This window comes from Peromyscus californicus, unplaced genomic scaffold (genome assembly GCF_007827085.1).
Source record: "Peromyscus californicus insignis strain IS unplaced genomic scaffold, ASM782708v3 Scaffold_11__1_contigs__length_118956290, whole genome shotgun sequence".
NCBI lineage: Eukaryota > Metazoa > Chordata > Mammalia > Rodentia > Cricetidae > Peromyscus > Peromyscus californicus.
The window spans coordinates 102,723,244-102,738,174 of record NW_026294402.1 but is presented as its reverse complement, the minus strand read 5'-3'; the positions used below and the strand labels follow the sequence as shown (position 1 = coordinate 102,738,174).

Below are 14,931 nucleotides of genomic sequence, written 5' to 3'. Positions count from 1 at the left end.
ACTACCCAAATACCTGCTCCCAGCCTCTCCCCTCCCCCACTGCCTTCCATGGGCTCCTCCCCAATAGGACAGAGGAAGCAAAGGCAAGAGGGTGGCCAGAGGCTTTGCAGGGTGACGTTTATTTGCCAGGTTCAGCAGGCACACAGTTAGCCCACCAACCTTCACATACCAGAGCAGACCCACAGGCATGCAGGGAGAAGGGCAGGACCACCGTGGAGTGCCCGGCTAGGACAAGGCCCAGCGTGGCTGCCTGTTCAGGCTGTGATTGGGTCGGACCAAGGGTACCTGCCAAGAGCATCCCTCCAGTTACTGAGGAATCTTATTCTACTCCCTCATCCCAGCAAGAGCAACTTAACATGGCTGAGTGATACCCAGCCTGGGATAGCAGAAATAGAGGAAAATCCTCTCTGTTGCTGAACAAAGAGCAGAAATCTGCCACTGTCCAAAGCAAACTCTCAAGCAGCCTATGAGGTACTGCCATGCCTCCCTGGGAGGAAGAGGATGTATGGCCTGAGTCTGCATGAGGTGGCCATTGAGTAAGATCTCTTCCCGAGGCAGTAGCATCTAGGAAGACCCTGGGGGACACCAGCCCTCCCTATCCAGCTCAGAGCAAGGACCCAGATAGGGTGGGGCCCTGGTGCTCGCCCTGTACTCTGTTCTAGGTCTCGCTGCTGCAGCCTCACTGTTTCTCTCCTTTCCTTCAGAGTTTTGTAAGAATCAGGATACAGAGCAACCCACTACAGGACTAGGGAGGGCAAGAAATAACACAAGGATCTTCAGAGGGCCTACCCAGGGGAAAAGATGGAAGCTTCTACCCTTCTACCCATTCTCTCTCCCACTTCTGAGGATCCCCACAGCTAACGTGCAGTGCCCCCAACCATGTGACCAGACTGGACTTAAAGCACACTGCCCTAGATTTCTGCATCCTCTCTAGCAGCCAGTGTCTACTCCGAGAGCAGCCCACACACCACAGGTACACACCTTCATGTGCGGGAGCCTAACACTGCTGATAGGGCCTCGCTGGAGGACCAGCTCTCAGGGCAAGGCCACCCAATTTAGGGCCTGGGAAAGTATGAGACTTGCAGGGCCTGCCTGGGGAAATGATGAGGCAGGGAGGGGAGGAGACGGAGAGCAAGGACCCCCTGAGTATCCCTAGAGCAGCATCCCACAAGGAACAGAAACTGGTGAAGCCAGCGAAAGACAGAAAAGCCACAAGGAATCCATGCAGGGGCTGGGGCTGGCCCTGCCTCTGGCCTGCCCACCACTCACACACATTCACACAGGAGACGAGACTGCTCTCCCATGGCCCCCAGGCATGCCCCACTGGGATGAGGGAGCTTGGGGGGGAGCTAGAGCATCATGCCAGTGACTCTATATACAATTAGAAGCCCCTCATCCACACTCCCACCCTCCTTCCCATCCCTCAAGACCCCCAGCGGGCTGCCCGTTCAGCTCATCTTCTCCCTTTGAGACTCCTGGGCACCGCCAGCAGCCTCTTCTCCTTTACTAGAGGGAGGAGCCTGGCCTGTGGCACCCTCTAGGGCTGTGCTGTCCGGCTGGGCCACAGCCGGCTCGGGGGTGGCAGCTGCCTTTGCAGCTGGCACGGCGCTGCTTTGGGTGGTGGGCACTGTGCTCTCTTCTGTAGCTGGTGTAGCTCTCCCATCAGTAGCTGGGGTGGCACTCCTGTCAGTGGCCGGAGTGACGCTCCCATCTGTGGCCGGAGTGACGCTCCCATCCGTGGCCGGAGTGACGCTGCCATCCGTGGCTGGCGTGGCGCTGCCATCTGTGGCCGGGGTAGCGCTGCGATCTGCAGAGGCTATATTATCACTCTCGGCAGCACACCCAGCATCGCCCTCTGTGGCTGCAGTCGTACTGCTCCCAGAGGCTGGGGCAGCTCCACTTGCAGCGGCAGCCACGGCCCCACCAGCGGCAGCCCCGGGTGCGGCAGTGTCTGATGTGGACTGCGCCGCAGCTGCGCCAGACTGCTCTGGCGCCCGGAGCCGTTTCATGAGCGTGGTCACTCGGACAGCCTTCTGAAAAGAGGACCGTGAAGAAAGGCTCGTGGTGAGGTTTGCTGGATCCACTCCTTCCAAATGGCTAGCCCAGACCCTTCCATAGTACCCCAGCTGCCTCCCGCCACCCAGCCAGTCAGTACTTCAGCTTAAGATAACAGCAGAATCTACAGTCGCATAGGATAGCCTGGGGAAAATTTGTGTTCAGCTGAAGAGGTGCAGCGGCAGCAAGAAACTGTGGGTGCAGGAAGAAGCACTTGGAACTGGACCAAGAAGAAAGCAAGCCAAGCCCTACCTTCCACTTGGCTCTGGCGAAGTTCTTTTCAATCTGGGCACAGACACCATCCTTGATGTTCTTATCAGAAGCAGCATTACCAGAAATCCTAGAAAGGAGGCCAGTGTCTCTGATGAGATGCTGTGCCTTCATGGAGACTACACAGCTCTTCCCTGTGTGATCGAGCACCACCAGGCAGAGCCTCTGCTTTGGCCAGAGCTCTAGAAAGCCTCCCTTCCCTGACTGACCTTCAGGACCCCGAGGATAAAAACTTCTGTTGCAAGAAGTTCAGAGGGCAACAGAAACTTGGCAGCCTCCACTTCCACTCTCCACAGGGCCCTGCTCACCATTCATGAGAGATGGCCTCTTCTGCAGTGATCCGCTGGTCTTGCTCCACCTCCATCAGCCTTGTGACCAGGTCTTTGGCTGGGGACAAAGTCAGGGATGGGCTAGGCATGGGCGCCCCATCTCATTGTCTAGATGTGATGAATGGGCTGGGGAGCAGGAGTAAAATCCAGGAGACACTGAGAGCAGCACCTCCCTCCCTCCAGCCCTATACTCTGCCCACATGCTGGGTATCTCCTCACCTGCCTGAGAAATATCGTCCCAGTACGGAGAGTCAAACTCATAGTCACCAGCCAGGATCTTGCGGAAGAGATTCTTATCATGGTTCTCATAGTCATCTTCTTCTACCTCCTCATAGAAAGGTGGGTTGCCTGAAAGGCTACATGGAGCAGGGTCACCCGTGACGGCCACAGACACAACTGTCCGGCCAACCTGGCTGCAAGCCCAATTATGTGCCCTTTCACTCACAGGATGTACATGATGACACCAATGGCCCAACAGTCCACAGGGCGTCCATACCGTTGCCGTCCTACCACTTCCGGTGCTAAAGAAGAAAAGCATCCATCTGCCGGTCAGTATCAAGGATAACCATCCATACCCTCTTCCTGGAACAGAGACTTTTCCCCACCCCAAAGTCTCTCCCTGAAGGCTGTCCCTCCACCATCCCCTGTCCCATCCCTCCTTGCCCAGATACTCCGGGGTCCCACAGGGCTCCTTGATGAGGCCATTCTCTAGCTTAGCCAGGTGGAAGTCACTGATGACAATCTTTGAGTTCTTCAGCCTGTTGTAGTACACCAGGTTTTCCAGCTGTCCGGAACAGAAGGGTAGAAGGGTGGGCAGACATTACTGTGAGGGCCTCAGAAGCTGGATCAAGGGCCCAACGTGGCACTCACTCCATCCCCAGCCCAGCTGTCAAGCGATCCAGTCACTCTGGCTCTGGCCTTACCTTGAGGTTCCTGTGCACAATCTTGAGTGAGTGCAAGTAGGCCACAGCCTCCAAGACCTGCCGCACCACGTTGCTCGTGTCTCGCTCCGAGTAGTAGCCCTGGTCCAGGATCCAGTCAAACACCTCCCTCCCCGTGGCCCTGAGGGACACCAGCCCCTGAGCCCGGCGTGGGCAGGAGGACAGAGCATTTGGGAGGCCTGACTTGTAGCAGGCACTTGGCTGGGTAGGGTCCAGGGCCTTGGGACCACAAGGGTTCCAAAAGTGGATTTTTTTTTTTTTTTAGCTATAAAGGGAGGAAAAAGAAAAGGTCCTAGGGACTGGGGGATCCTGGAACCCCAGAATTGTACTCACAGCTCCAGGAAGATGAAGTATTCCTTGCGGGTCACAAACACATCTACCAGCTGCAGGATGTTAGGGTGCTTCACCCTAGTAGCAGTGGGAGGAGTCAGTAGTCAGGGCTTGGTGAACCCGAGAGAAGCTCTGGTTCCTAAGGTGGGTGGTTATAACAGACTGACTGGCACTTCCTGAGGCCCCCTGCCCTTTAAGCCCTTCCCTGCCATCTCCTATCCCACTCTTCCCTCCATCCTCACACTCACATCTTGAGGATGCCAATCTCATTCTTAGCCGCCTTCCGCACCTTACGTCCATCCCGCTTCTGAAACTTCTTGCAGGTATGCAGCTTGCCTGTTGTCTTGTCCTTGGCCCGGAAGATTTCACAGAACTCCTCACTGAAGCCAGCAAGCATTCTGCTCAGCCTAGGCCTTGGGACAGGGGACACTCCACTCCCCCTTCCCCAACTCTGGTCTATCCACCCATCATTGCCCAATATGCCCAACACTCACGTCTTGATGACTTGTCCCAAATCATATCTGTCAGTCACCTCCGATGGCTGGTTATAGTTCTTCTTGTCGCCCAGAGTCACACACCCAAACGGCATTGCTAGGCTCTAAGATGCAAGCAGGATGAGGTCTGACTCAACTGTACCATTTTCTACCCCCGTCCCCCACCAACAACATTGAATCTGCTTTTGGGAAACCCCAGTCCAGCTCAGGTCAAGTGAAGGGCAAAGTAGGCAAACGCAGACCTGCTTTGCTTTTTCAGGTCATACTGCAGCCACTCAAGCTGGCTGCCTGAGCTACAACAGCTCCCACTAAGCAAAAATTTACTCAGTTGACATATTAGGAAGTAGCTTTTCATTAGATACACTTGAAAAGACTTACAGAACAATTCGTTTACTTATTTAGTTTTGATTTTTGAGACAAGGTCACACTATATAGCCCTAGCTGCTCTGGACTCGATATATAGAACAAGCTAACCTGGAACTTGCTGGAATCCTCCTGCCTCTAGTAATGGGATTAAACCATCAATTTCTTTAGGGTCAGCTAGATGGCTCACCAGGTAAGGGCATTTACCTCCAAACCTGAGTTTGATCTCTGGGACCCACATGACGGAAAGAGAGAACCAACTTCCACAAATTGTCCTCTGACCTCCATGCACATACTATACTGTCCCCCAAAATAGATAAATGTAATTTTAAAACAAACAAACAACCCACAATTTCTTTAAAGTCAGGTATGATGACTCCCATTAGTCATTCTAGCACTCAGGAAACTGATACAAGAGGATTAGCATGAGTCTGAGCCAGCCTGGGCTATACTGGGAAACCCTACTTCAAAAAAATAAATAAAGCTGGGCAGCGGTGGCGCACACCTTTAATCCCAGCACTCAGGAGGCAGAGGCAGGTGGATCTCTCTGAGTTCGAGGCCATTCTGGTCTACAAAGCAAGTTCCAGGACAGCCAGAGCTGTTACACAGAGAAAACCTGTCTTGAAAAAAACAAAAATAAATAAATAAATGAATGAATTAATTAATAAATAAATCTTTAAATTCTAGCTATTCCATGAACATATATTTAAGTTTATTTCAGCAATTTTTTTTTTTTTTGTTTTTTTTCGAGACAGGGTTTCTCTGTGTAACAGCCCTGGCTGTCCTGGAACTCACTCTGTAGACCAGGCTGGTTTCGGCCTGCCTGTGTCTTCTGAGTGCTGGGATTAAAGGTGTGCACCACCACCCCTGGAAATTTTATTTTTATTTTTTTGAGATTATAATATAATTATCATTTTCCCCTTCCCACCCTTCCTCCTTGCTCTAATCAAATCCATGACCTCTTTTTCTTTAGTTGTGGTGTGTGTGTGTGTGTGTGTGTGTGTGTGTGTGTGTGTGTGTGTATGTGTGTGTGTATTATGTGTGTGTATGTGTGTGTGTGTGGTGTGTGTGTGTGTGTGTGTGTGTGTGTGTGTGGTGTGTGTGTATGTGTGTGTGTGTGTGGTGTGTGTGTGTGTGTGTGTGTGTGTGTGGTGTGTGTGTGTGTGTATTGTGTGTATGTGTGTGTGTGTGTGTGTGTGGTGTGTGTGTGTGTATGTGTGTGTGTGTGTGTGTGTATGTGTGTATTGTGTATATGTATTATGTGTGTGTGTGTGTATTATGTGTGTGTGTGTGTATGTGTGTGTGTGTATGTGTGTGTGTGTGTGTGTGTATGTGTGTGTGTGTGGTGTGTGTGTATGTGTGTATTGTGTGTATGTGTGTGTGTGTGTATGTGTGTGTGTATTATGTGTGTGTGTGTGTGTGTGTGTGTGTGTGTGTGTGTGGTGTGTGTATTATGTGTGTGTGTGTGTGTGTGTGTGTGTGTGTGTGTGTATGTGTGTGTGTGTGTGTGTGTGTGTGTGTGTGTGTGTGTATACATATGTTCCTGATTATATAACCTGCTAGGACCATGCAGTGTTATTTGAATGTATGTTTTCAAGGCCATTTGGTATTGGATAATCAATTGATGTGCTCTTCCTGGGGAAGACTATTCTTCCACTCTCAGCAACCCTTCGTAGCCTGGAGTTCTTTGTCTAGGGCTGAGCCCTCCCCATAGTTATTTATCTCTGATGGTCTAGAGATGCCAAATGTTGGTGAAGCTATGGACAAAATGAACACTGTTGGAGGAGGGCAATTCCCCTTTGAAAAAGCCTGGACCAGGTGTGGTGCACAGAAATCCTAGCACTTAGGAGGTGGAGGCAGGAGACTCAAGGAGTTCAAGGCAGCCTCAGCTACTTGATGAGTTCAAGGCCAGCATAGGCTACAGGAGACTTTGTCGTAAAGGACAGGACAGGACCAGTTTTCTCAAACAAATATATTCTATGTGCTTCTTTTATTTTTTATGATTATTTATTTGTATGTGTATGGTTGTTTGGCCTTCATGTATGCCTATGCACAATATGTATGTTTAGTGCCTAGGAGGCCAGAAGAGGGGGTTGGATCCCTGGAACTGGAGTTACAGACAGTTATGTTGTGTGGGTGCTGGGAACTGTACCCAGGCCTTCTGGAAGAGCAGCCCATGCTTTTAACCACTGCACAATTTTGCAAGCCCACTCTACATACTTTAAATATTTGCTCCACTGAAATGCATACATTTGAGCCAACTATGCCCCAGGAGTTCCAGGCCAACCTGGGCTACATAGGGAGATCCTGTCAAAGAGAGGGCGGAAAGGAGAGAGGCAGGCATACATTTATGCCTCAGGACACTTGTATAAGAATGCTCATAATTGCCATATCCATAATTGCTAAAAGCTGGAAAGAGCCCAAAAATCTACCACCAGCAGGATGTATTGTGGTATAGTCATATAATAGAATGGTATGCTACAAAGGAAATGAAGGAGCTATGGTTCTACTCAGCCAAATAGTGTATCTTGCAAAAACAGTGTTGATGGAAACAGGAAAGAACGCATGTAGTGTGAGTCTATTGATAGAGTTCAAAAAGACAGAACTCGCCATACTGCTGGGGATTCAGACACAGAAGTAACACTGTCCAGAAAAGCAGAAAATAAGTTCTAAGAGTCACACAATGGTTCCTCCTAAGGCAACAGGATAGGGTGACTGGTTTAAGGCACATGGGGGCTTCTGGAGGACCTGACTCTCAGCCTGAATGTACTTTATATCTTTTTTTGGGTGTGTGTGTGTGTGTGTGTGTGTGTGTGTGTGTGTGTGTGTGTTTCTTTCTTTCTTCCTTCATTTATTTATTTATTTATTTATTTATTTATTTATTTTTCTATTATCAGCTTGATACAGTATAAATTCTTATCCTAAGAGTGAAATGTTTCATTGAGGCAGTAATTGAGTAAAACCAAAACTTATTGCTTATTATAAGCCAGTCGTCTGTACTTTCTATCTTGGTAAAAAGGTACGTGCAGGGGTCTGGAGAGATGGTTCAGCAGTTAGGAGAGCTTGCCGCACAACTGTGAGGACTGGGGTTTGAATCCCAGCACCCACATAACAAGTCAGGGATCTTGAACATGCCTGAAACCCCAGCTCCGACGGTGGACAAAAGAGGACTACTGGGGCTCGTTACTGCCAGGAAAATGCAAACCCCAGGTTTAGGGAGAGACCTTGTCTCAAAGGAATAGGTGGAGAGTGGCAGAGAAAACTTGATGCTCTTCTTCTGGTTTCTGAGTATCTGCAGACATGAGTGCTCACACACACATGCACACACTGGGGGTTGAGGTTGGGTGTGAGAGGGCATACTTTTCTAGGACATGAATAGAAATAGTTCTCTTTAGGGCAAAGAAGTGGATGTTGAAGGTGCAAATTTGTATCTTTTGTTTATTATTATTATTATTACTTTTTGTTGTTGTTGTTTTTCGAGACAGGGTTTCTCTGTGTAGCTTTGCGCCTTTCCTGGAACTCACTTGGTAGTCCAGGCTGGCCTTGAACTCACAGAGATCCACCTGGCTGTGCCTCCCGAGTGCTGGGATTAAAGGTGTGTGCCACCACCGCCCGGCTTATTTTTTTTTATTTTTTTTTTGAGACAAGGTCTCATGTAGCTCAAATAGGCCTCAAACTCGATATATAGCTGAGACTAGCCTTGGACTCCTAATCTTCCTGTCCCTATCCTTGAGTGTTGGGATTATAGGCATGTGCCACCATGCTCTGATGTTAATTTTTCTTTAGAATTTTTAATATGATTACTTTGATGGATTTAGTAAATATTGAATTCAGACATGTTGTTTGGGGTATATCTACAGGGAGGAGTTCTGTACAGGGGAGAAGCAGCATTAGGGTTGGGCCTCGGAGCAGAATGCTTTGCCAGGAAGCAGTCAGGAGTGATGGTCCGGAAGGGCAAGGCAAGCCTGCCTAGCACTAAACTACTGCAGGAGCACGCAGGGGAGCAGGTGTGAGGCTTGGTCTGGTTGTTGCTGGCTCCGTAGGCTCCAGGAACTCTGCACCTGGAGCACAGTGCCCTGCCTCCACTTTGTCAGTTACAGTTCAATCCTAAATTTCAGTGCTGGATGGCTGGCCCCAGCATCCAAAGGAAAAGGCACCCGCTGCCCTTGTTCCGAGTTAGATGGCTGTGTCTACCTTTATAGATCTAACCCCAGAGTCTGCCTCCATAAAGTCTGTTTAGTGCCAGCCTGTGGCTACACCAAGCTCTACACTGAGGCCTCCCTGAAACGGCTCTGCCTCTGCCACCTCTGTTGTCTCTGCCTCCACAAAATGCTTGATGGAGAAGGACCTGGGCCAGGGCCTTGAGCACCTAAATATTCCCCTGTCTGAAGGTACTTCTAGTGTCGGTACCCCGTGGCAAGGAGGACTCTGCCAGCTGAGGCCAAAAGCCAGGCCCCAGACAAGCTCTATGGGCAACCCTGACTGCCAATCACTTCCTTCCAGGCAGAGGCCAGCTACACAATTCCCAGGGGTCTCCCTCAAATGTGTCCTCAGCATTAAGGATCAAATTCCATAACTTCTTCATCCGCATTACTTGAGCTTGGGGAATACAAATGCATTTCATCAGTGTGATTCAAGCCAGAGCTTAAGCCATCTAGCGAAATACCACAGAGGCAAAGGAGAGATGCTTTGAAGATGTCGGCTGTGTGTCTTTGCCACGATGTCCAAAACCCTGCCCCTGCATCTGCTAGAGAGATACATGTGGTTGAAATTTCATTCTTGCAGCTCGGAGCAGAGGCTCAGCCAGCACCACTGCCAGCCACCCATCTCCACACCGTGACATCTGGAGGAAGAGGCCTGCATCAGTCCTCATGTACTCTAAGGGCTTTTTAAAAAAAAAATTTTTTTTTTTGAGGGGGAGTGATTACCCTCCCAGGCTGGAATCTGAGGGCCATTCACTGGGCAGGAGGATGGTACCTTGGCTTGCAAGTCTCCCAGAAGGACTGGGCAGGGACCATTCCTAATTCTGTTGTTTTGTTATACTGCTCCCTCTGATACAAATACCCCTCCCCCAAAGATTCCCATGGGAATCCCATTTGTCACTGCAGAGTTATTTATAACATTAAAAAGGAATCAGCAACTACCTAAATGTTCAACAACAGGTGATTCGCCGGCTCAAGTGTATCTGCTCAATGGCAGGAAGTGTAGGCATTGGTAAGAGCACGACCCACCTTGGCTGCCCTGTGGAACAGCCTCCACGTGGGCAAGGAACCAGGACCAGAGCTGAGTGTTCTTTCAGTACAAATTCTGACATTATAGGTTGTCTATGTAACAAGTTGTCTAAAACAATCTCAACGCTCCGAGGCCCTGTGCAAAATGGCCCTTTTCTGAGACACTTTTCCCAAGCTCCACCTCCCTCCCCATTCCAACAGCTCTTGCCTCTGCCAATGTGGTGTAGGTGGGAGGTTTTGTGTATGCCTGTCCCTGATCCCGGTGCCAGCTTTTGGCTATGCATATGCATTCATGTCCACGGGGCTTGGTCTGGTCTTGGGGTCTGTCTCTACCATGGAAAGCTCACAGTGCTATCAGCCTATAACCATGTCCTACAGGTCTCAATGATGGGACAGGGACAGATCTACTTTACCACCACTCCCCTCTACCTTGGCTGCCCAGATGTCACCCAATTATTACCCCTCTCCAGCATTCTAGCTGAATTCACTTATACACCTAGATCTCTCAGGGGGAGGGGAAAGGAAAGGGGAACCATGTTTCCAATCAGTACCTGCACCCACCACCCCCATTCATTCCACCATCTGCTACCTGCTGCTGCTCCAGTGAGGCTGTAGGTTGGATACACCAAGCCCCTTGGTACCTCTCAGCAACAAGAGGGACTCTGGTCCCAAAGCTGAAAGAGGTTATAGACAGCCTGAAGAAGGTGGGAAGCCAAGCAGAAAGAGAATGGCACGTCTCATCCTCATGGCCCCAAATCAACAACCAACAAAGGAAAGTTTTCTTCCCAACAACAAAGAACCAGGTCAGGTCCACAACGGCCCAGGGATGGCCCAGGAGCCCCACTGTGGCCACTTTCCTGCAGACAGAATCCCTTTCCCTCTCTGCAAGGGAAATCAACAGTGTATACCTGGGGCTGCCCAAAGGGAGCACGAGGACTGTGCAGAACGGAGCACTACCACTGTCCTCCGCACTAGCAGGCTCTGGAAACGCAAGGGCTCAGCCCTCCCGTTACTGCCTAGTTCTGGAGCTTGGCTACTGGGCTCAGTGATTCATGTCTCAGGCAACCCTGAGGAAGCCTTTGACTATTTGGTGCCCTAGTAATAAAGGGCCCCTAGGAACGATACCGGATCTTAGGCAAGTCTGAGACAGGGGAACCCACCGAAACAGAGGCCAAAAGGCCCACATTAGGGTTTCCTCCACTGGAAAGCAGGGGTCAGTCTGTCTCAGGTCTCCCCTTAAAATCCATAAATGAAGTTTCCTGCTGCCCTGGCCTCTGCCAGGGGCTCTAGAGCTTGCAGTAAATCTAGAGAGGCCAGGAAGGGCCCAGGAGGCTTCCCGCTGACTCCTGACTGTAGGCAACACCTCCCAATTTAGTGGCAGCTGTGAACACCAGCCTGCAGGCACCTCTTCCCTTCCCTCCCTTCCTCTCCTCTCTCAGCGATGAGGCCTGAGTTTTCTATTGCAAATGGACATGCCCTAGCCCAAATCCTGTCTAGCTCATAACTGAAGCCTCAGCCACAAGCCCAGGGGAGGTAACAACCTCCTTCCAGTGTATGTGGTATCAAGAGACAGGTCACGCTTTAAGCCCAAGAGACTGGATAGGGCACAGTCCTGGGGGGGCGGGAAACAAGCTGTGCCACCATCAATGGTTCCTGGTGCTGATGCTTCTACCTGGGTCAGGAGCATGGAGGAGCCCCTGCCCACCCACCCCCCACCCCCCAAGTCTTCGGAGTGAGCATATAGTGCACTGCTATTTCCACAACAGTCAGCTCTCCACATACAGGCAAAGCCAAGAGTCACTGTCACTGGCCCTAGAACCTGGGGTCCCAATCTTTGAAGCCATTGGACGCCCTGCATCCCTTTGGTTGGAGGAGAGGATCTGCAGAGGAAGGCACTGGAGTAAAAGGTTGCTATGGTGATGGAAGTTTTAAAACAAAGGGAGGAGGAAAAGGTAGGTATTAGTGAGGGTCCCTCTTCCCAAACTGACATTTTGGCCTGGCTCCTTCCCCATGGGTTCTGTGACCCTGGTCTCCATAAAGGAAGGGAAGGTGGGGGAACTGAGAGACTTTAGCACAGAAAGAGGCAGAGACACACAGAGACAAAGGCAGCATCTACTGGAACGAGGAAAAGGAGGCGGCAGAGGAAAAGGGACACAGAGACAAGAGGGGAGCAAGCAGAAGGTTCTGAGGACTCGGAATGCCCAGCAGCAGCCTAAAACCTCCATGGCCATGTGTTCTCATCCCCTGGGCCAGGAGCTACCCTTGGCATTTGGCTTTCAAGACTCTTCAGTATCCTCCAGACATACACTGAACTTAGCGTGGGAGGCACAGGAAAAGAGGTCAGCATCTAGGAGCCTCTTGGTGGGGAAGAGCCAGCTGCTGCAGTCCCCCAGCAGGACTGTCCCAGCCTCTCTCCCTGTCATTACAGCAGCTTAGGCAAGAGAGGTCCAAAAGTTGAAGATACAAGCATGGGAGGATAGATATGAAGTCCAGAAACCTGGCTCCTTCCCTTTATAAGCCCTCCTCTCAGCTGGCCTAGCTGTACCTAGGGTCCCCAGCAATCTCTACCCCAATCAGCTGAACTCTCCTGGTCTTGGGTCCCCAGAGCCCTTCTTGCAGCTCAGCTTCATCCTGTCATCAGTCTTGGGCAGATCTTCTCAGGAGGGCCAAAAGCAGCACCAAACAGACAGCACCGTGAGCAACCCATAAACAGGATGACAAGTGCACACCAATACTCCCCATGCCTCAGTTTCCCTGAACAGACATCATAGCTTCTGTAGTCTTCCCTCAGAGCAGAGGACTGCCACCAGCCTGTTAACTGGTGGCCCCCGGGGAATGGACACACAGAGGAAGGCCTGCAGCAGATATGTATAAAGCCAGGGTAGGGCACCTGGGGATCCACACTAAATGAGGAAAGAAAGGGAGACCCCCTGTCCCATCCTGGTTCTGAGGGGAATGGAGATACTAATTTCCAAGCTGAGGGAACTGAGGCCCAGAAGTCACTGGATCTGCCAGGAATCAGCTCAGAGGGGGAGGGGAAGCCAGCCTAGGTCTGCAAAGGTGGTCCCGGGGGCCCCAAAGCCTAAGCCTGGTTTTGGGGGGTGGTGTGCAGAAGATCTAGAGTAGTACAGACTAGTCAGGAGCTTTTGGTGACAAGCAGGGGCCCTGTTCTCTAGGAAGGAACCTGACAGAGCAGGTTTGGGGTCGGGGAGCAGTTGCCAGCCCTTTGTGGGGCTAGAGCTCAAGCACCCGGGGTCTCTTGCTAGGCAATACAAGCTGAGGAAGACAGAAGCCCATGTTTTGATTGTCCCCTGCTACCCCAGCCAGGGTCCCTGCTCTTCACCCTGGTACCACCCTGACCCCCTTCCCCAGTGCTGCCGGCTCGCCCCCGCTGCCACAGCAACACACATGCGGGAGGCCCACGTGTGAGCACCAAGCCCCGCACCTCCCAGCAGGAACATGTGCGCCCCGCACCCCCACCTCGCACGTGTGTCCGTGCATCGCCCCCCACCCACCACCCAAATGACCCTCAAGATAAAGCTTGGAAGCCTGAACTTGGCTGGGGCCAATGGTCCACTCGGGCTTAGAACCTCCTCCCCCAGCCCCGCAGCAGCCCCGCCCAGCCCCCTCCGGATTGTCGCCCATAAAGAACTCTCCGTTGTCATGGAAATTAGTGACTGCCAAACCGGAGGGAGGGGGCCCCCAGGGGCAGTTGGGAGGGGCTGGAGACCGCTCTGGGAGCGAGGATGGACTGCTCGGCCCTTGGACCTTACCCCTGTAAGAGGAACCACGAATCTTCGAAGGTTTATGTTTTTTACAATTCGGAGCTTCAGAGGCTTTTCCTGGGACCCTCCCAAGCCGTCCGAGGTAATGGGGAACTTTAGCCCAACCCCGCATGCCACCCCACCTCGCATCTGCAAAAACCTCGCTCTGTGCCCCTGCTGGGACCCCCAGAGTCCTCGCAGCGATCGCGCGCATCCTGCGCGGGGATTTTTCTAGCCATGGAAACAATCTCCCATGACCCTCACAACGTGCATCCAGGAGGCGCCCTCCCCATCGTCCCAGCCCTCCCTGCTCCGCACCTGCAACGCTGGTCGGTCACAGGGAGGAAGCGATAACCGGCTCAGCAGGGCTCCGGGGGCGGCCGGCAGAATCCGCTCCGGGCACGCGGGGCAGACGCGGCGCCAGCTGCAGCCGCTTCGACTCCAGAACCTCCAGCATCGCCAGTCGCTCTCTGGCAGCGGATTCGCACCCCGGGCCGGGGGCGGGCTGGGGGCGGGGCCTCCTCGCCCGGCCCGCCCCCACCCTGGCAGACCCGGAGACTGGAATCCCACTTAAGGGAGGGCGTATGCAGGTTGGCAGCGGAGCTGCTGAACACCTGCTAGGCTCCCTTAGGCCATCGGACTCTAAACCCAGCAACAGGAGGCGAAGGGGGCCTTCCCAGTCCCAAAGTAGGGAGTAAGGAGTGTGGACGGGGATGGGGGGGGGGGAATTGGAGAAAAGCCTGAGCTCTGGAGCGGCACAGAAGTCTCGGGACTAGAAGTAGTCTCCAGGAGGCCAGGGTCGTGCCCAGTTTCCCAAACCTGATCCAAAGGGCTGGACCTACTTAGAACCACATGGGCAGTCCCTAGAGTACCCCCTAGCTAGGAATAAACACAGAGGGGTATGTGTGCATTTGTGGTCAATTTGGGAATGGACAAGATACCACAGTGAGAACCTCAGATCACCCAACCACCAACTCCTACAAAGGCTGAAGTCTTTCCCAACTAAATTCCCAGCCAGGTTGGCTGGCTCAGTCAGCCCCCTCTGTATAGCTCTGAATCTTCCAAACTATAAAAGTCACCTATGATGTAGTGTGGGGTCTGCTTTCTTCTCTTTGTAATAATCCTTAAACACATCCTAAGCAGCATGACTCAGG

At 51.9% G+C, this 14,931-nt stretch overlaps 1 protein-coding gene across 2 annotated transcripts; it reads right to left on the bottom strand.

Annotated features, from left to right (window-relative positions):
• Positions 1-100: 100 nt before the first annotated feature.
• Camkv (CaM kinase like vesicle associated) lies at positions 101-14,380 on the bottom strand. Of its 2 annotated transcripts, XM_052720360.1 has the most exons (11): positions 14,096-14,380; positions 4,420-4,523; positions 4,174-4,305; positions 3,929-4,003; positions 3,578-3,716; positions 3,318-3,438; positions 3,100-3,175; positions 2,874-3,010; positions 2,634-2,712; positions 2,308-2,395; positions 101-2,033 (listed from the first exon to the last, which is right to left on the bottom strand). In XM_052720360.1, exons 2-11 carry the CDS (start codon positions 4,512-4,514, stop codon positions 1,449-1,451), a joined length of 1,527 nt encoding a protein of 508 aa, XP_052576320.1. In that variant the 5' UTR covers positions 4,515-4,523; positions 14,096-14,380; the 3' UTR covers positions 101-1,448. The 2 variants fall into 2 exon arrangements, with proteins under 2 accessions (XP_052576320.1, XP_052576330.1); XM_052720370.1 differs by lacking the exons at positions 4,420-4,523; positions 14,096-14,380 and having other exon boundaries at positions 4,215-4,305.
• Between the last annotated feature and the right edge of the window lie 551 nt (positions 14,381-14,931).